The sequence below is a fragment of the Tupaia chinensis genome, unplaced genomic scaffold (assembly GCF_000334495.1).
Source record: "Tupaia chinensis unplaced genomic scaffold, TupChi_1.0 Scaffold144276_1, whole genome shotgun sequence".
Lineage (NCBI taxonomy): Eukaryota > Metazoa > Chordata > Mammalia > Scandentia > Tupaiidae > Tupaia > Tupaia belangeri.
Window position 1 is genome coordinate 7,197,195 of NW_006204133.1, and position 20,138 is coordinate 7,217,332.

Sequence of the window (20,138 nt, forward strand, 5' to 3'; positions counted from 1 at the left end):
GATTTCTTGCTTTCTGTCTCTCTCTCTCTTTCTGGTAAGCGCAGGCACCCTATAGTGAAAACCTCTCAAGAAAAAAAAAAAAATATATATATATATATATATGAATCAAGTGGTCTTTAACATTTTGTATGGTTTATTTTAAAGAACAGCAAGTCCTTTCAGTAGATCATTTTTTTTTAAAAAGGAATCAATGAATAAGGAAATTTGTCTGTCTTCTGGCATTTTTAGAGTTGAGAAGAACAGTCAGGGAAATCAGTGATATTCTGCATTCATTTTTAGTCACTAAAATTGAAGTCTGAATGTTTACAGGGTCCTATTATCTGTTCCCTAGATTCCTCAGCCCTTCTTTTTCATGTGTGAATTTCTCTCTCTGTAGGGGTTTCTGTGACAGACTCATTATTGTGGAAATGAGGTCCAGAATCATGGATTCACTTCTGTTTAAAAAGAGTTCGTTTCATTGTGGTCTATGGCCATTGAATATCTCATTAACCTTGAGAGTATAGTGGGTGTGAAGTGATAAATGGCTGATTATTGACTCATTCATAGTTTGTGAAGGCTTTCTTCCATGTCAGGGATTAAGCTTCCACCAGGGTTAAGAAGATGGGCTAGGCTAGAATGAATCCCTGCCCCAAACTGGACCCAAACTAGACCCTCTGCTTAGTGTTCATCTGCCCTAACTCACTCAACCTTCCTAACACCTCTGTGACAGATTCAATAGTCCCCGTTTGTTCTGGAGTATGACCCAACACCCTGGTGGCTGCCTGAAACCGCGGATACTTCTGAACCATATATACACTGTGTTTTCCTAGAAGTACATATGAAAGGACCTCAGAAGTTGGTGGAAAAATGGAATTAAAGTACAAGTTGATTTTGGTGTTAAAAGAATGGAAACGCATGGATAGTGTTTTCATGACATGCATTTTTCATGAGCTTCTGACATACTGATGATAGTTTAGTTTACACATTAATCTCAGTAAGAGGTTAACCACAGTAACTAATAATGATACAGAACAATCGTAACACTATAGATAATAACACAGTCACTGATGACTGAGTGCTACGACTGAGTGACCGATGGGCAGGTAGTATAGACAGCATGGATATGCTGAACTCGTGTCCTGGACAGGATGGAGCAGATGGGTGGAATTTCATCACAATCCTAAAACGGTGCTCAATTTAAAACTTAAGAATTGCTTGTTTCTGGAGTTCACCATTTAGTATTTTCAGACTATAAGTGATCGTGGGTAACCGAAACTGCAGAAGGAAAAACTGTGGATAATTATCCCATTCTAGAGAAGGAACTGAGGCAGGGAGATGCCAAGTAACTTGCCCAAGATGACACAAGTGGGGTCTCTTGTCTATCTCTAATCCTACTGATCCTACATACTCCTGCCTTGTAGTGGACATGAGCAATTAACCCCATGGTGTTCCTTCCATGAAGGATGGATGCATGATAGCAGACCCTGAAGGCTAAGTGTTGCCTCAGCTCAGGCTGCGGTGACAGAATACCAAGTCTAGGTGGCTGAAACATCAGTTCTTCTTCTTTTCTTCTTCTTTTCTCCTTCTCCTCCTTCTTCTTCTTCTTTTTGGTAGCAAGGCTTTTGCTATAGGGTGCACGTGCTTGCCAGAAAGACAGAGAGAGTGAGAGAGACAGAAAGCAAGAAATCCCCCCCCCCCCAGGGGGCATGGCCACACCACAATCCCTTCTCTTCCATTCTCCTCTCAAAATCTTGGGCATGTACACACACGTGCCCCGTGTGAATTTAAGCCAATTGGTCTGGGACTCAAACCATGATCGACTACATGGAAGTCCAGTGACAGCCATTACGCCAACTGCTGGTCCCAGCCTGGAGTAGGTTTTAACCAACTGAGTCCAGGACTCAAACCGTGGTCAGCCATGTGGGAATCAGTGATGTAACCAGTTTGCTTTCTGCTGGTCCCAAACAGTAGGTATTTATTTTGAACTGTTTTGGAGGCTGGCAGTCCAACATCATGGTACCAGCCTGGTAGGATTTTGGGAGGGTCTTCTTCAAGGCTGCTTTCTCTGTTGTCCCCACATGATTTGGAGAGGAAAAAAAATCACTCTGTCTTCCTCTTCTAATGAAGCCACTAATCCCAGCAAGAGGGTCCCACCCTCATCAAAGCTTATTTATTTCCCATAGTCCCAGCACACTGGGAAGTTAGGGCTTTTACATGTGAATTTGGGGGAGTCACAAACATGCAATTCATTTCAAGTAGAAAGGCTATTCTCATCAGATGAAACAGTATTACAAAGGCCTTGAGGTATGATAATAACACTTCCCCCTGAGAACTTCAGCATAATTTCTTTCTTTCTGTTTTTTTTTTTTACAGAGAGATTTTTTGCTATGGGGCATGTGTGCTTGCCCCAGGAGACAGATGGAGACAGAGACAGGAAGTGAGAAATCACCCACAAGGGAGGATGGCCGTGCTGCAATTCCTTCTCCATTCTCCTCTCAGGATCTTGGGCATGCATGCACATGCACCTGGTGTGAGTTTCAAGTCATGATGTCCAGGATTCGAACCACGGTTGGTTACGTGGGAGTCCAGTGATGTAACCATTACACTATTTCAAAATTTCCAGAGGATCAGGTAGAGGGAGGCAGAGTAGGAGCATGTGATCCTGAAGACTTACGTGGGTCAGTGGCACTTTATTTGAAGCATAATATAGAGAATACTGGTAGCTGAGTCTCCAGGTAACCCTGAATTGAAGTCTTGAGTGCATCCCTCACTGGCTGTTTAATTTGGGGGATGTTCTTTTACCTCTCTGAGCTATCCCTGAAAAACACAAAACAGATCTTGCTGTGGTGGCAGAAGAAAGAACACTCGCAAGGGCGGGGCCTCTGCATGGTGTGCAGCTTTTTCTCAGTAAAAGTAGCCGCTCAGAGACAAGAGCCTGGTGTTGTGGGCAGCACATCTCAGTTTCCTAGTGGGCTAAGAACAAACAGACAAACAGCAGACACTTGTGTCCACCCCTCAGGGATTCTCATTCAATTGGCCTAGTGTGGAATCCTGGCAGGGGTGTTGTGTTAAAACTCTCTAGATGGGGACCAGCTGTTAGCGTAATGGCTATGTGGCTGGATTCCCATGTAGCTGACCCCAGTTCGAGTCCCAGACTTGGTGGCTTAAACTCACGCTGGGTGAGTGTGCATGCATGCCCAAGATCCTGAGAGGAGAATGGAGGAGAAGGGATTGCAGCGTGGCCATCCCCCCCGGGGGGTGATTTCTCGCTTTCTATCTCTCTGTCTCTCTCTCTCTCCCTGTCTGGCGAGCGCACGCGCCCTATAGCAAAAACATCTCCAAAAAAAAAAAAAAAAAGAAATTAAAAGAAAAGAAAAACAAACTCTCCAGATGGCTCTGAAGCACAGGCAGGGAGGGCGCCACTGACTCAGACCCCCTGAGGCAGCAGGGGCAGGGGAAGACCTGGGGATGTAGGGCACTCTGGATGCTCGCCTGGTCCCCTGGTGGCTCTGTGTACCTGATCTCACCTCCTCATTCCTGTGACTGCAGTCCCCATCCTTCCCAGGGACTGGCCTGATGGAAAATGATCCCTCCACAGATGGGGAGGAGGGGCGTTGGCCCCAGGATGACCCAAGCACACCACATCCACCGTTCACCCCATTTTCACCCCTCCACCCATTTCCACCCCTCCACATTGCAACATACAATGAAACAATCGTGCAACAATAAGGTTCGTACTCCCACAAGAACTCAGTCCTGATGCCCAGCCAACAGGAGGAAGAGCCCGGGCGGCAATGCGAGTGACAGGGAGCAGCCACAGACAGACAAGGTTTGCTCACCTGCCTGCCGACAGCCCCCACCGCATGGCCTGGGGGTGGCAGTGGAGCCCCAAGAGGCTACAGACAGGCACTCATCCGAGTCCTGGGGTTGGGAATGCCGGACGCGGAGGGTGCTGGCTGCAGCTGCTACCCAGCTGCGTTCTGCCGTTCCTTCTGTGACCAACACCTCCTACCCCCATACCTTCCCTGCCCTCACGCTCTGCAGGAAGAGCCAGCAAGATAATGAGCAGGGGTGGGCTCTCTAACCTGGGGCGCTCTCTACGTTATGTGAAGAAATCCACACTTCTCCTGCTTCAAGAGCTTTCCCAAGGTCACGCCCGCAGTGGAAGGTGAGGGGCCCTCTTTGCCCAGTGCCCTTCCTCCCTTGCTGTTCCAATTTTGCTAGGCAGTGCTTACAGCAGAGAGGTGAAAGAAACTCCATCAGATCTCAGTTTTTCTTTTTTTTTTCTTTTCCTTATTAATAAAAAACAAAACAAAACAAAACAAAATAAATCAGAGGACCAGGCCAAACCCTTGACTAGACTGGGCATGTCCTAAAACTGTGGAGTTCATTCGCGGACACACTGTACAGCCTGTCCTTCTGCAGCGACGCAGGCCTGATGGTATTTTTAGACCTGCCTGGGACTGCCAAGACAAGGAGTCTGTGGAGAAGGAGGACTGGCTTGCTGGCCTGTGCAGCAGAAGCGTCTTGCCTAATGCGACGGTGACATATGCTGGGGCCCTCGTTGGTTGCCAGGGAGGTGGAGGGGTGGCGTGCTTTGTTTTGGCTTCATTTAGAACGTTTTATCGCACTTGGCGCTGCGTGCGCTCGAGGATGTGTCGAAACATAGGCTTAGCTTTATGAACTAGCTTCGTGGGCGTCTGAGGCAATCTAGCAAGTGTGGAAAAATGAGCAACACTTAAGTTTATCTTTCAGCTGCAAATAAAATATTTACATTTTTACATGCACAACAAAACCACTTATCAAAACACCACGAATTTGGAATTGTGATCATTTGGGTTGACTTTTCACTCTCTATTTTGGTTTGTTGGATGACACGTAATAGTATCCAAAACTGAGAGGAAGTTTTTTAATAGCAGAACAAACTGATCTAGGGCTGGCCTGTTGGCCTGGTTGTTAAGGAAGCCGGGTCCTCCATGACTGATCATGTGGTTCGAATCAGTTTTGGTGGCTTGAAACACACGCCAGGAGCCTATGCCCCAGATTTCAGTTGGTTAGAGAAAGGTGTAAGAGATTGCAGTGTGACAACAGCCCATTGGGGGTCTTTTCTCTTGTACGCACATGCTCTCTCTTTCTCTGATGGACATGGGTGCACATGTGTCCTCTAGCAGAAGTGAAAAACAAACAGAAAAAAAAAAAGAAAAAAAAAAAAAACAGAAAGACCTGATTTTGTAAAGGAATGAAAACTCAAAAGGATGGGACCAGCAGTTAGCATAATGGCTATGTCGCTGGACTCCCATGTAGTCGACCGTGGTTCGAGTCCTGGACCCGGTGGCTTAAACTCACACCAGGTATGTGTGCATGTGTGCCCAAGATCCAGAGAGGAGAATGGAGGAGAAGGGATTGTTGCATGGCCATCCCCCTTGGGGGGTTATTTCTCGCTTTCTGTCTCTCTGTCTTTCTCTGTCTTTCTGGTGAGCGCACATGCCCTATGGCAAAAACCTCTCCAAAAAAAAAAAAAAAAGAAAGAAAGAAAAAGAAAACCCAAAAGGATACCCTTTATTCTTTCCAGCGTCTCACCACCTGTACCAATAGTAATACTAACCCTTACTTCATCTCTGTCTCAACTGTTCAGCAGCAGGTCAGTAGCAGGTGTTATTTGAGTTGTATTAACTGCCGAACTAGTTTTCTGTTGTTTTCTTTTCTCTGGCGGCCCATTCCCTCTATAGTTGCCAGACTGACATTCCCACTCCAGTCTAACTGGTGTCTCTGATAACCGCCCTTCAGCGACAACCGGGCACCAGGGTCTAAGAGCACCAGCTCTTTGGAAAGGCACAGGGGCTGCTTCCTGTTCTCTCTCCCACAGAAATCCCGCCTGCTCTGGTCAGAGTGAACTCACTGTTGCCTTCTGCTTGGTCGAGACCAGTATGGTGCTGCTTTTCTCACCCTGCTCAGCCCTCAGCAAGTGGCCGCTCTGCACCGCGGTCCGCTGGGTGCCTGATATCCATGGGCGCCTACGCCAACCCCGCAGAGGTGTCACGGCTTGGCCTTTCCCCTGCTGCAGTGAGCTCGTGAGTGCGGGACATGCGTCTTACTCCCTCAGTTCCCCGTGCCTCGCAGGCAGAGAGCCCTCCGCATATGTTTGCTCAGCTAAGTGGCTTCTGGTTGCCAGCACCATGCCCTTCGCCAAGCAAGCCTGGCAGGGCCACTTGCACAGGTCCCTGGTGAAACACCAGTTTGAGCTATTGGACGGATGTGACTGACTTGGAATGGAATTTGCTCCAAAGTAATCCACAGTTAAAACTTCAGGCTGTGTTTGGCCGTTATCTAAATTAACGAGACTTCAGTGCGTTTGTATAATATCCCTACTGGAAAAAGAAATACTGCAGGGCTTTACTTTTCTAATCCTTTACATGGGATTCAGAACAGATGCCCACTCTGCCGATCGCTCCCCATCTGTGGTAATCCCCCCCCCCACACACACACAGGCACACATGCACAGACACACAGGCACACTCATGCACTGACACCACTCATGCAGACTCACACTCACACGCTGCATGTTAATGTGCAAAGTAGTCTACATCATGACCTTCACTGCCCTACAGTTTGGGGGTGATTTTTATGTTTCTTCCTTAAACCTTAAAAGATTCGTAGCAGATTTTCCCCTAAACTTCTTACTTATGCTACTTTGAAATTTGATTGTTCAGGTACACCCAAAGTATGGATTCGTTTGATATCTGTATGACTCTGACATTTGAGTTGTAGTGCCGTTAATACTCTATATTATGTACTTGTTACTAATAAAATTGAGACATCAAGAACTTAGTGCTCCATTCCTTGCACAGGTTTATTTGACAAATTAAACAGTCTCTAATAACAGGGCCAGCAGGTGGTGTGGTGGTTGGCATGCGGGACTCCCACATGGTTGACCATAGTTAGAGTCCTGGACCTGGTGGCTTGCTCTCTCACTTTCTCTCTGTCTGTTTCTCTCTGGTGAGTGCACTTTCCTGTAGCAAGTTAAAAATAAGAATGATGATAAATAAAACTGAATAAATAATCCTTAAAACTCTCATGAATCAAAGACTCTTTTTCTCAATAAATAAACAATGGAATACTCCTCAAATAAAAACTAGAAAATACTGTGTATAAATGAAAATATTATACAAACATTACAAACACTTACTCAGAATATGTTGACATCGTATTTCAGTAATTTGGACTGATGACTCTCAACCTATTGGGTCATTGGGAGAGTCATGCTACATTTTTGCATGGAAAAACACAGAAAAATACATCACGACTTTCCTGATGACCTAATAGATCTACTAGAATAAAGTTACTACTGATAAGTAAATTGCTAGTAAAAATAATATTGTAAGGGTGGAGGTTTAAGTTGTTTAGGAACTAGACTGAGTATCTAGATCAGCAGGTCATACTCTTTTTGGTACCAGGCATTGGTTTGGTAGAAAACAATTTTTCCACAGACTGGGGAGGGGGGCAGATTCTTAACTGTCACTTGCCACTCTCTGTTTTGTTTTGTTTTTTTTTTTTTTGTTTTTTTTTTTTAGAGCTTTTTGCTGTAGGACATGTGTGCTTGCTGGAGACACAGAGAGAGAAAGTGAGAAATCACCCTCTGAGGGGATGGTCATGCCACAATCCCTTCTCTTTTATCTTCCTCTCAGGATTTTGAGCAGGCATGCACACATGCCCGGCTTAAGTTTCAAGTCACTGGATCCAGGACTCAAACTATGGTTGACCACATGGGAGTCCAACACCTTAATTGCTATGCTACCTGCTGTTTCCCACTGATGGGATCTGATATAAGTCTGCAAGCAATCAATTTATTATTGTCTCTGTGCAGTCAAACCTCTCTGCTAATATTAATCAGTATATGTAGCTACTCCTCAGTGCTAGTATCACTACCTCAGCTCTGCCTTAGGTCACCAGGCATTATATTCTCATAACGATCACAAAACCTAAATCCCTTGCATGCACAGTTCACAATAGGGTTCACACTCCTATGAGAATCTAATGTTGCTGTTGATCTGACAGCAGGCAGAGCTCAGGTGGTCATTCCAGGGATGGGGAGTGGCTGTAAATTCAGATAAAACTTTGCTCAATTGCCTGCTGCTTACCTCCTGATGTATGACCTGGTTCCCAATGTGCCATCAGTTCATGGCCCAGGGATTGGAGACCCCTATTCTAGAGGAACCACTATATGATATCTGTTAGATTGTTTAGCAGTCATCCTCTTCATTTCAACATCCTGCCAAAGAGCACATTGTTAGGTCAGCTCACAATTTTGTTACAATCAACAGAACATACTTACTTTGAAAATGATCTTTAATTGTGGCCTTTCACAGATTCAGGTGAAGTTTTCCTTTAAATTATGATGTTATAGATTACATGTAGATCTATTTATATTGTAAATGTTACTTTATCCTCTAATAGAAATTGATAGAATTTTAATATTGTTTAAATTAAGCATTTAATTGTACTTAATAGGACAGATGAATTTTTAGAGATGTTTTTACTAGGCGTAGTCCAAAACCTTTGAAGACAAGGCTTTGTAGTTTCGACACACTCTCATGAAGAAAAAGGAAGCAAACTCAGTTTTCTATGATACACAGTCTAGATCAGAGTCTGAAGTAATATAAACACTAACCAATAAAAATATCCCTCCTCAAATTTTAGAGATGTATAAATGATTTTATATGTACCTTAACATTATATAAAATTATTTAACAAATATATATATATACACACACACACATGTATATGTTTATATATCACAGTACAAGTTTATTTTGGTGGAAATTTTTTAAAATCCATTCATAGTTTTTCCATAATAAGCATTTTCTATGAACTTAAGAACCCTCTCATTTGTTTAAGACCTACATGAGAGGGGTCTTAAAAATATGAATTGAAAGTCTGTCCCCATAACAGAGATTAGAATAGAATATATCTCTTGGTGTCGACTGCATTGTTTATAATAATATTTATTACAAGGTGTGTAACAATAATAATCATAGCCAATATATTTGAGTGTTTACTGCATGCACCCACTTTCCATGTATTACCTCAATTAATGCTCACTATAAACCTACCTAAAGAATACTGCATTCCATACTAAGAAACTGGGGCCAACAGGCAGTATAGTAGTTAAGATGCTGTACTCCTACATGGTTGATCGCAGTTCAAGTCCTGGACCCAGAAGCTTGAAAATCACGCTGGGTATGATGGCATGTGTGCCCAAAATCACAAAAAGAGAATGGAGGAGAAGGGACTGTGTCATGGCCCTCTCCCTGAGATGTGATTTCTCACTTTCCCTTTAATGAGCACATACGCCCTATGGCAGAAACCTTAAACAAAACAAAACAAAACAAACCCTAGGATCACATTGATTCCAAAACTTACATTTTTTTTTTTTGCTGTGTTACATTGGCAATATCTTCTTATTTCAACAGTCAAATTTATTTCTAAAATGTTAAAAGAACAGGAGCTGGCAGGTGACATGGTGGTTAAGGGTGCTGACCTCCCAGATGGCCAACTGTGGTTCGAGTCCTGGACCCAGCAGCTTGTTTTCTTTCTCTCTCCCTCTCACTGTCGCTCTTGTTCTGTCCCTCTCTGGTGAAATTCAAATGAATAAAGTTAAATAAAATAATTATTTAAAAAAACTTTATTTATAAAAAAAGTTAAGAGAACAATGGTCTATATTTATACAGATTTTAACTCCTTATTTCTTTTTCATCATTTCTGAATTTCAAGTGTACTCTCTTTGGTCTAAAGAACCTCCATTCCATTTCTTGTAGAACATGTCTGCTGGTGACAAATCCGATGTTTTCCTCCTTAATAGTGGCTTTATTTCCCCTTATTTCTCCAAGATATTTTCACTAGATGCAGAGTTTTAGACGGGTAGGTCTTTTCTTTCAGTATTTTAACAATGTTGTTCTGGGGCCAGCAGGTGGTGTGGTGGTAAAGGCACTGGATACCCACATGGTTGACTGTGGTTCGAGTCTTGAACCTGGTGGTTTCCTTTCTGACTTTCTCTTTTTCTCTCTCCAGTCAAGTTAAAATAATAATAATAATAATAATAATAATAAATAACAATTGAATAAATAATTCTTTTAAAAAATAAAGTTGTTCCATGTTTTTTGCTTTCTATCATTCCCGATGAGAAATTTGCAGTTATCAGGGCTGTTATTCTTTACCTGGAATATGTCATAATTTTCCTCTGGCTGCTTCCAAGAACTTTTCTCTGTTAATGCTGTTCGGTAATTTTTTCAAAGTTTATTTATTTCTTCAGAGAGAGAGAGAGAGAGAACCCCCATAAGGTCCTGAAATCACGATCTACTTCTAGCTGCCTCAACTCAGCCCAGGTCCTAGGCACATGGGTGCTCAGCACACTCAGGGAGGTCTCCGGACGAGAACCCAGAACCCTTGCATGAGGATCAGCCTTGCAGAGCCCCATCTCTTACCAGTGTGCCACTGTCCAGCCCTCTTTGGTAATTTTGTTATTATTTTGGGATGATTTCTTTTGATTTTCTGACATTTTCTGAATTTCTTTTATCTATAAATTGGTCTTTTTCCACATTTGGTAAATTTTCTGGCATTTTTATGAATACTTTTCTGCACCGATATCTTTTGCCTCTGTTTTAGGAACTCCAGTGACACAAATATGAGAATGCTGAGCATTGTCTCACATGTCTCTGAAACCCCACTTTGCTTTTCAATCTTTTTTCTTTTCTTCATTCATTCATTTATTCTTTTTTTTTTTTTTTTTTTTGAGGGAGAGATTTTTTGCTATAGGGTGCCTGCATTCACTGGAGAGACATAGAGAGACAGAACACAAGAAACCACCACCCCCCCCCACCAGGGGAGATGACCATACCTCAGTCCTTTTTCTTGGGTATGCATGCATATGCGCCCAGCATGAGTTTTAAGCTGGCATGTCCGGGACTTGAACCATGATCAACTACATGGGAGTCCAGTGATGTAACCATTACGCCATCTGCTGGTCCCCTCTTCTGTTTTTCATATTGGCCCATGTTTATTGCTCTATCTTCAAGGTCACTTCCCCTTTCTTTTCTCATCTCTATTCTGTTATTGAGCTGCTTTCATGAATTTTCAAATGTCAGATACATTTTCTAAAAATTTAATTTAGTTCTATTTTTACAGGCTCTTCTATTTTTCTCTTTCTATTCCTTTCAAGAGTATTCATCTTAGGGAACCAGCAGTTAGCGTAATGGCTATGTCGCTGGACTCCCACGTAGTTGACCGCGGTTCAAGTCCCGGACCCGGTGGCTTAAAACTCACGCCGGGTGCATGTGTGTGCGTGCCCAAGATCCCGAGAGGAGAATGGAGGAGAAGGGATTGCAGCGTGACCATCCCCCTGGGGGTGATTTCTCGCTTTCTGTCTCTCTCTGTCTGGCGAGCGCACGCACCCTATAGCAAAAATCTCTCCAAAAAAAAAAAGAGTATTCATCTTAGTTTTTTCCAAACGGTTCTAATAACTACTTGAATGTCTGTCTGGTAATTTACACAGCAGGCTCATCTCTGAGTTGGTATTGCTGACTGCCTGATCTTTGGAGAAATGGTCAGATTTTCATGGTTGTTGGTCTGTCCTGTAGTTTTAGGTTGTATCCTGTGGCTTGCTTTCTCTCTCTCTCTGTCTCTCTCGTTCTTGCTCAGGTTGCCTTTCAAACTCTAGGGCCTACACCATTCGGGGCTTGCTCTAGTACTTGGGAGGTTTTTATACTGTAATTCAGTTTCCTTGGACTTTGATAGGCTTTGGGCATTTTCTGTACATGTGCACCTGGCGGATGAGCTTGCTAGTTGTGCAGATTCACACATAGAATTTAGAGTCTTCTCTGCCTCTCTCCTCTATGGAATTTGCTTTATATTCTCTGGCTTCTAGGCCCCTTCTCCCAGCTTTTCTGTATTTCTTTGCTACTCTGCTCCCTGCCGAGGCTGACTACAACCCAGGCTATATCTTAACACAAGCCACAGCCAAGTGCCAGCATTGGCAAGTGAGGTAAGAAACCTGCGTTCTATTCCTTCAGGACTTAGCGATGCTCGCAAAAAGTCCTTCCCTGTTAACTGCAGCAACTTCTCCATATTTCCAGCATCTCACCCTCTTCCTCTAAGATCCCAGTTGATTGATATTTTTCTTCCTTTCCAGGTAGGCTTGATGAAGAAAACCATTCTTTGCCTCTGCTTTCTTTATTCTTTCTCTTTCATTTTACATTCAACTATTGTGTATCTTTGCCCTCTTTTTTTTTTAAAAGAATTATTTTATTTAATTTAGTTGTTTAATTTGGCGAGAGAGAGAGAGAGAATGAAAGTGAGAAAGCAAGCTGCCGGGTTTGACACTTGAACCACTGTTGGCCATGTGGGAGTACAACACCATGCCACCTGCCAGTGCCTCTCTGTCTTTCTTAAAAATTCCTCTATTTTCTTACAAATACTGTCATCGAACCGACAAGTGTCTCTGAGCTTTTTCTCATTTACACGAACAAGAATTTATTTTAATGTTTGAACCTTTGGGAAATGATGAATTTGTTTAATAGATCGAGAATTATCCAGCTCAAAAATGATCATTCGAATGTCTTTTAATTTGATTACTATAATCACCAGCCCCACAATTCATTCATCACCAGCTGCACCAATTAAGTCAGCCTTGCTTGTCCTTGACTAAGAGACGACTGTGTTTGTCATTTTTGAGTCTTTCTCAGTACAAATATTAACAGAAAGTAGCATACCTTAAATAGACCTAATGTAAAATCTTAGATTTGCTTGGGAAACATAGCTGTGCAAACTTTAAATAATTTTTTAAAAATAGTTTTGCTTGCACCTTTTACTGCCTTTGAGGATTTTCCAATCCATTCAAAATGTATTGGAAATACAAGTGTACTTTTTGTTTGGGGTTTGGGATGTTATTCATCAGCTTCTAAAGGAACACTGTGGTACAAACATACCTTAGTAGCAAATGAGGGGGCGTTTTTTTCTTTCTTTCTTTTTTTTTTTTTTTTGAGAGGTTTTTGCTATAGGGAGCGTGCGCTCACCAGAGAGACAGACAGAGACATAGAGACAGCAAGCGAGAAATCACCCGCCGGGGGGATGGCTACGACGCAATCCCTTCTCCTCCATTCTCCTCTCGGGATCTTGGGCACGCACGCACACACGCCCAGTGTGAGTTTTAAGCCACCGGGTGCGGGACGCGAACCACGGTCGACTATGTGGGAGTCCAGCGACATAGCCATTACGCTAACTGCTGGTTCCCATGAGGGGGTGTTTATAAATCGTGTGAAGACCTTTTCCTGTCTGTGTGCATTTGGTGTGAAATACTTACATGTATTCCAACCTAGTCATTCACCCATGATACTCTTTCTAGAGCTTTCGATGCTTCTACTTCTAAATGACAACTCTGGGCAGAGAAATAATCTCCCATACTATTTCAAGCATGTGTGGTGCAAATTCTGAGCTCGAGGAGCTGACTGAATCCCACCAACACAGATATCATTGTGCCCAAGGTCAACTGGTAAGATCTATTCTAGAGCATTCCAGACCCGTAGCCTGGATTCCAGCCAACAGTGCTCTGGCTGAAAGGAGGAAAATGAAGCCCGATGACACTTACCATGTGGCAGTCTGCCATTCTCACCGTCTAAGTGTGTTTTTCTTTCTCCTTTTCTCCCGGGATCTCCAGTTTACCGTGGCTTCTGGGCAGTCCTGATGCTGCTGGGGGTATTCGCTGTTGTGACCGGGAGCTTTCTGATCATCTGCGCGGCCCCCTTCGCCAGCCATATCCTCTACAAAGTGGGGGGAGGCTCCTACATTGCCGCAGGTATGTACGGCGCACAGGCGGTGACTTCCGGCCGCGGGGTTTCCCCATGTCGTCCTAGTTTTCATTTCTACATTCGGGGATTAGTTTTCTAGAAATACTAATGCAGTCATCTGCATTTGGAATAATTCTTGAGTGCTTGCTCTCTGTCAAACACTTCTCAGGTGTTTGGTTTTTCATGTGCTAATACGTGCAACCGTCATGACAGTCTTTGCAGGTTGTAAGCCTAGTCTATGAATGGGCACATGGAGGCTTTGGGGGGAAAGTTCTGCCATTAACGCACTGTGGGGTACAAGAGCCTTGACTCTCCCGCCCGGTTCGGCTTCTATCTGCAAAATGGGAGCTCAGGACATGTTTCTCTACAATATATCAGAATTTAGGTGAATAGTTTTGTGTTCCGGAAGAGAGAGCTTCGAGTGATCTTCTTGATAAACATATCCTCAGGATATACCATCGGAGGTAAAAAGATATCTTTCTCTATGTCATCGTCCTTCAACTCTTAATAATTAACCAATCATCTAAACACATTTTCTTCTGTGTAAAACGTGCGCTTATTTTAGTTGGCTTTTCAACTAGTCCTTCTAATTCCTGCAAAAGTGATCATAGTACAAATAGCAAAGTCATTGAATAGATGAGTCTTGTGAATTTTAAGGCTTTTTCATTTAATTAGCAAGTAAAGGCCAGACCGCTCACTAGAAAGCATAAGCACAGTCTGTCCCTGTGAAGATAATGTTCTAGAGAAGTAGACACTTCAGTGTGCAGTGGACAGACCGACCTGCACATGACTCATCAGATCAGGAGAGACTCTTTCCTCCCGAGTCCGTAATAACACTTAAAGGAAAGGCAATGAGCAATTTCCTTGTCTCTAGAATCATGGCAAAGATCACCCACTGTCCCTAAATCAATGGCTAGTTAGTAAGACTCTTTCTGCAAAAGGAGCAAAGAGAGTAATCACATGTAGATCCACTGGTCAAAGAGCTCAAAAAAAACCCACTCTGAGAAGAGCTCTGTATAACCTGCTTTGTCTTTTATGTTTTATTTCAACTCTTTTTTTCCCCCTCCACTGGATTTACTTCCTAGAGCTTATAATTTTTTTTTTTTAAATTTTTGATAGAGGGTGTGTGTGTGCTTGGCAAAGAGAGAGAGAGAGAGAGAGAGAGAGAGAGAGAGAGGAAGAGAGAAAGAAGTCACCTCCCAGGGGAGATAGCCACACTGCAGTCGCTTCCCCTCCATTCTCCTCTCAGGATTCTGGGCATGTGTGCATATGCACCTGGCATGGTTTTCAAGGTGCCATGGTCAGGACTGAAGCTGTGAAGTCAGTCACATGGGATTCAGCCACCTTAACCATCGAACTACCTGCTGGTCTTAGAGGCTTATCGTTTTTGCTGACATGTTTTATTAAGCTATAACTCACACATCATTCAATTTACCGTATTAAAATATAAAATTTAGTGTTTTTTTTAAGTATTCACAGAGTTAAGCAAATATTGTCACTATCCGATTTCAGAATACTGTATTTTCATCACTACACAAAGATACTCCATCCTGTCCACTTTCCTTCCCTGACAGCGCTAAGAAAACGTTAATCTACTTTCTGCCTTCATGGATTTGCTTATTACTGATACTTCACATAAACGGAATTACACAATATGTGGCATTTTGTGCTTGGTTTCTTTCACTCAAAGCTCATAATTTATAATTATAAGCTCTACTTTAACTCATAATTCCATAAAACGAAGCCTCTTATATTCATTAAAACCGAGTTTTTCTGCTTAATAGTTTTTCCTCTCCAAACTGCATTATCTTTGCCTATTCAAAGTTCTAGTCAAGATATCTATTTTTCCATAGTCTTCCCGGAAATAACGGTGCCCTGCTAAAATGTGTAAATAGTTGTTTCTCCTCATCCCTTGCTTTCCTTTTTCAGTCTCAGCTCATCAAGAAGGGGAACATGTAATATCCATAGTTCAGAACGAACCCACTATGAACGGCATGATTGATTTAAATTCAGAAATGCTTTGATCCTGGTTTTGGTTATATTAGAGAATTTTGGATGTGTTTAGTAATGTTGAAAATGAGTCACTGGTTATTTTTCTGTTTTATAATTTGTGCAAGAAAATGTTACATCAAAAGAATTCCATTTGGCTGAAAACTCTGAAGGAATATAAAGCATCTGATACGTACTCGAGCTCAGGCCTGTGATGTTGGGTTTTCTTTCTTCAATGATGCTCACGTTGCGTGTCATACAGGACTGAGGGCCTCTGTGCTCAGGACTTCATGCGAAAGCTGCCTGAGAGTTCTGAGGTGTCCAAAGTATTCTGGGAACTTATTCTAGAAGTCCCAAGCTAGAAAATTATAAAGACACGCCCCTCAAATTTAACCTCATTTTCTTCACTGTCCCATTCTATACTGCTCAGTTATGACTGTTCATTCTCCAGTAACAGAGAGTTATATTCTGCTGCGTGAGATAAACATTGCCATGTGTTTTATCATATAGGGCAAGAAAAATCATCCGCTCAGGGATAACTGAGGTTTATTGTCTACGAGAAATTTCTACTGTGAAACATAATCTTTTTTTTTTTTTTTTTAAAGTCTTTCCTATAGGGCATGTGTGCTTGCTGGAGAAAGTTAAAGACACAGAGGCAGAGAAAGTGAGAACTCACTCCCCTCCTCCGCCAGGAGGGATGACTACCATCCTACAATCCATACTCTTCCATTGTCCTCTCTGGAATTTGGCCATGCACACACATGCACCTGGCATGATTTTTAATCACTAGTCCGGGACTTGAACCGTGGTTGACCATGTGGGAATCCAGTGCCCCAAGAAACATGTCACTTGCTGGCCCTGAAATACAATATTTTAAAGCAGACATGGGGCCAAAAAGTCAGTCTTAAATGTAAGTACTTATGGGCAAAATCTTTTTTTATTTTTGGATAGGTTTTTGCTATAGGGCGCGTGCGCTCGCCAGGCAGACAGACAGAGACAGAGAGATAGGAAGCGAGAAATCACCCCCCACAGGGGGATGGCCACACCGCAATCCCTTCTCCTCCGTTCTCCTCTTGGGATCTTGGGCACGCATGCACACATGCCAGGCATGACTTTAAGCCACCGGGTCCGGGACTCGAACTGCAGTCGACTACGTGGGAGTCCAGCCACATAGCCATTACGCTAACTGCTGGTCCCGGCTAAATTATTTTAAAATCTTACAGTTGTCTATAGCTAGCAAGCTCTGATAATGTCGGTGGACAGCATATCCTCCCAAAGCTGACCGTGCAAACGTGAACATTGCTGTGCAAAGACAAAGGAAAGTAGGAAGTGTTCTTCTCGTCTTGTCTGTCGGTCAGCATTTAACACTGAACTGCGAATACAGTCGATCACTGAGCCAGTCTGAACTGAATCCATATTACCTCCTTTGGCTAGATTTGATGTTTTCAGTATGACGAGATCTCAGGCCATGGGCTTAGGGCATCCTCACTACCGACCCCCTGGCTCTCCTGCCTGTGTCCTGTGCCACACGCTGGGCCCTAGTGGGCAACCAGAACAGGTGTCATCTGAGCTGCTCAGGGTGGCTGTGGCTGCTTTGTCAAAGCCACATGTAGGACTGGACACTCTCTCTTTATTTGGGAAGATGGCCTTAGGGCAGGGCAGAGGTAAATTCCGAACAGCCTGTGCTGGGCGTATGCACACAGAGATACTATTTGGCATTGGCAGGGAGGCCATTTTGGAGCATTCCATGCATGGCAGAGGGGTGCTGATGTCACAGCTGCTGGGCGTGGGCGAGGGGTGGAACCTGAGTGCTCCTCTCACTGGTCACAGGCTTGGAGCAGGCTTGGAAGGCTTGGAAGGTGGCCACTCCCTGCATGTGGGCCAATATTTCCTCTGGAAGGCCAGGCCACATGTTTCCTGGGTGGGGTGGAGGTCAGTTCTGGACAGTATCGTAATTGACAGGAAATCAAAACTCGAATCTGTGATTTAGTGAGTCACCACACACCTCTCCAAGGCAGAATGACTGCTGCCATTTTTCCCCCTTTTTAAGCTGTCATTTGTATAAAATTTTTCTTGGTTCCATGAGCAAGAGAGAGACAGCACCCCCAAGGAGATTTTGGCACCGCGATCCACCCCCAACCTCCGCCAGCCCTGAATCATAGAAACACACGTGCCCTCAGGGAGGTCTCTGGAACTGAACCCAAAACCTCCCCATGTGGATCAGCTTGACAGAGCATTGCATGTCACAGCTGTGCCACTGTCCAGCCCCTGCTGCCATGTGTTTACACGTGGACTCTTTGAGAACTCAGAGATGAAGGACCGGCGCCCTGCCCCTGCGGTATCGGATGTGATAGGAGGGTGCAGGAAGAGTCAGAAAGATGGGCATGGCATCCCTAACACCTGGGTGACACTGAGCTAAGTTGATGGGGCTAGTAGTCCTAATCCCAGAACGCTGACGCAGCGATCGCTGTGCTGTGAGATGTCCAAGTGTGAGGACAGAAGAGAGCCTCGTCTGGACAGTCTGGGACTCTGGCATTGGGAGATTAGCCATCAGAACTAGGAGTTGGCATTTCATCAGCACATCAGGACAGAAACGCTTCCTGTCATAATGGCAATCACCTTCCTGGGAAGGGCACATTGGGGTGACTCCCGAGTTTTTCTGATGAACGTGGGAACAGGCAGTGCCTTGGATGGATTTAATTCGATTTTAGGCTGGTGAGACTAGGCAGGCATCCTGTGAGTCAGGGCATCAGAGCAGCCCCTGCTCTAGTCCTGGGCTGTGCTGACAGAAGCCAAGGACAACTTCGCAGTTAGGTTGGTCCTTGGAGCATGGAGGGGGCAGAGCCGTGGTTTGCTTCCTGTAAGCACCTGCTGGCTTCTCCTCGTCCTGTGCCCAGGTGAGTCCTCCACTCCAGACGGCTCTTTCCCAGGCTCCTGCTGACCATGAGGGCTGTGAGCAGACTGGCTACAGTCACATCTCTGCCATGGAAGATGAACAGCCTCAGCTGTAGCCTCCAAGGCTCACCCGTTCCCTTCTGCTCCCGAGCAGAGCAGTTCTGAAAGAGTGGTGATGCATACTGTCCTAAAAATGTACGGCAGCCAAGATCGGTGGGTATGGAAGGGATTAAAAAACCCTCCATCTCTAGCAAGAGAGACTGACTTAGGAGAACGTGGGATTTCTAGTTCATTTTCCTTTTTACTTTCAAAAGACCAAGGGAAATTGCAAGAGCTCATCAGAAACCCACACGTATCTCTATGCATGAGGGGGAGAGATGTGATAGATGTGTAATGTGAGAGACTTGGCTCCCCTTAATTCCAGAAAAAATACAAACAACCCAAACGCTCACAGAGGCTGAGGGCTGTAGCTCAGACGTTCACACTCCCTTGATGCCGAGCAAACAGCTCCGGGGGTCGAGGCACTTACACCTGGTTGGTTCCTCTGTCTTCCCCCGGAAAAGCAGGACATGGCAGCAGCCAGACTGGGAGAAGGGGATGCGGTCCTTGCACCACGCGGGAATGGTAGGGGGGAAAGGCTGACCGCAGGAGTGCCTGAGTTTCAGCTGCTCTCCACACCCTGCTGTGCTTGCTACGCCCAGTCTATTCATGGAGGGGTCCAGGCTACAAACAGCCGCCTCCCACTGGCCAGCGAAGGGGACTCCTGTGAGGAGAGCAGGCCTGGGGACGAAAGGCTACAGCGTCTTTCCTAGAGTGTAGGAAGGGGCTTTCAGGAGAAGGTGGAAGGCATGACTGTACCAACAGCCAACAGAACGCAGCACCAGGTCCCGGACCTCACATTGTACTCAGGGCTCCGATGTGTTGGAGTGGGCTGTGGGAGGAAGAAAGTAGTGCCGGCGGTGTCAGTTTGTGTATTTCTTGTAGTGGAAGTGACGTCTCCAAGTCTGCCGGAATGCGGAATGGCAGTTGGGCTTCTCTTTTGTGCAGATCAAAAGATCCTCGCTATAGGGAGCATGGACTCAGTAGAGAGACAGAGAGAGCGAGAAATTGAGAAAGTACCCCCAGATGGGATGGCCACGCTGCAATCCCTTTTCCTCTACTCTTCTCTTGCAATTTGGGCACACACGTACACATGCCTGGTGTATCTCATTTTTTTTTTTTTTAAGTTTTTGCTGTAGGGCGCATGTGCTCACCAGAAAAGACAGAGAGAGATAGAGAGACAGAAAGCTAGAAATCATCCCCCAGGTGGAATGGCCCCGCCACTATCCCTTCTCTTTCATTCTCCTCTTGGGATCTTGGGCATGCACACACACACACGCCAGTGTGAGTTTAACCATCGGGTCCAGGACTCAAACCACGGTCAACTACACCAGAATC

At 44.4% G+C, this 20,138-nt stretch overlaps 1 protein-coding gene across 2 annotated transcripts in view; it reads left to right on the forward strand.

Moving 5' to 3' along the window:
- TMEM182 (transmembrane protein 182) overlaps window positions 1-20,138 on the forward strand; it is a 112,513-nt gene that overhangs the window by 76,851 nt on the left and 15,524 nt on the right. For both annotated transcript variants that reach the window (XM_006166626.3, XM_006166625.2), the window contains exon 4: window positions 13,688-13,825. In XM_006166626.3, the coding sequence (XP_006166688.1) occupies window positions 13,688-13,825 (138 nt within the window). The remainder of the gene's footprint in view (window positions 1-13,687; window positions 13,826-20,138) is intronic.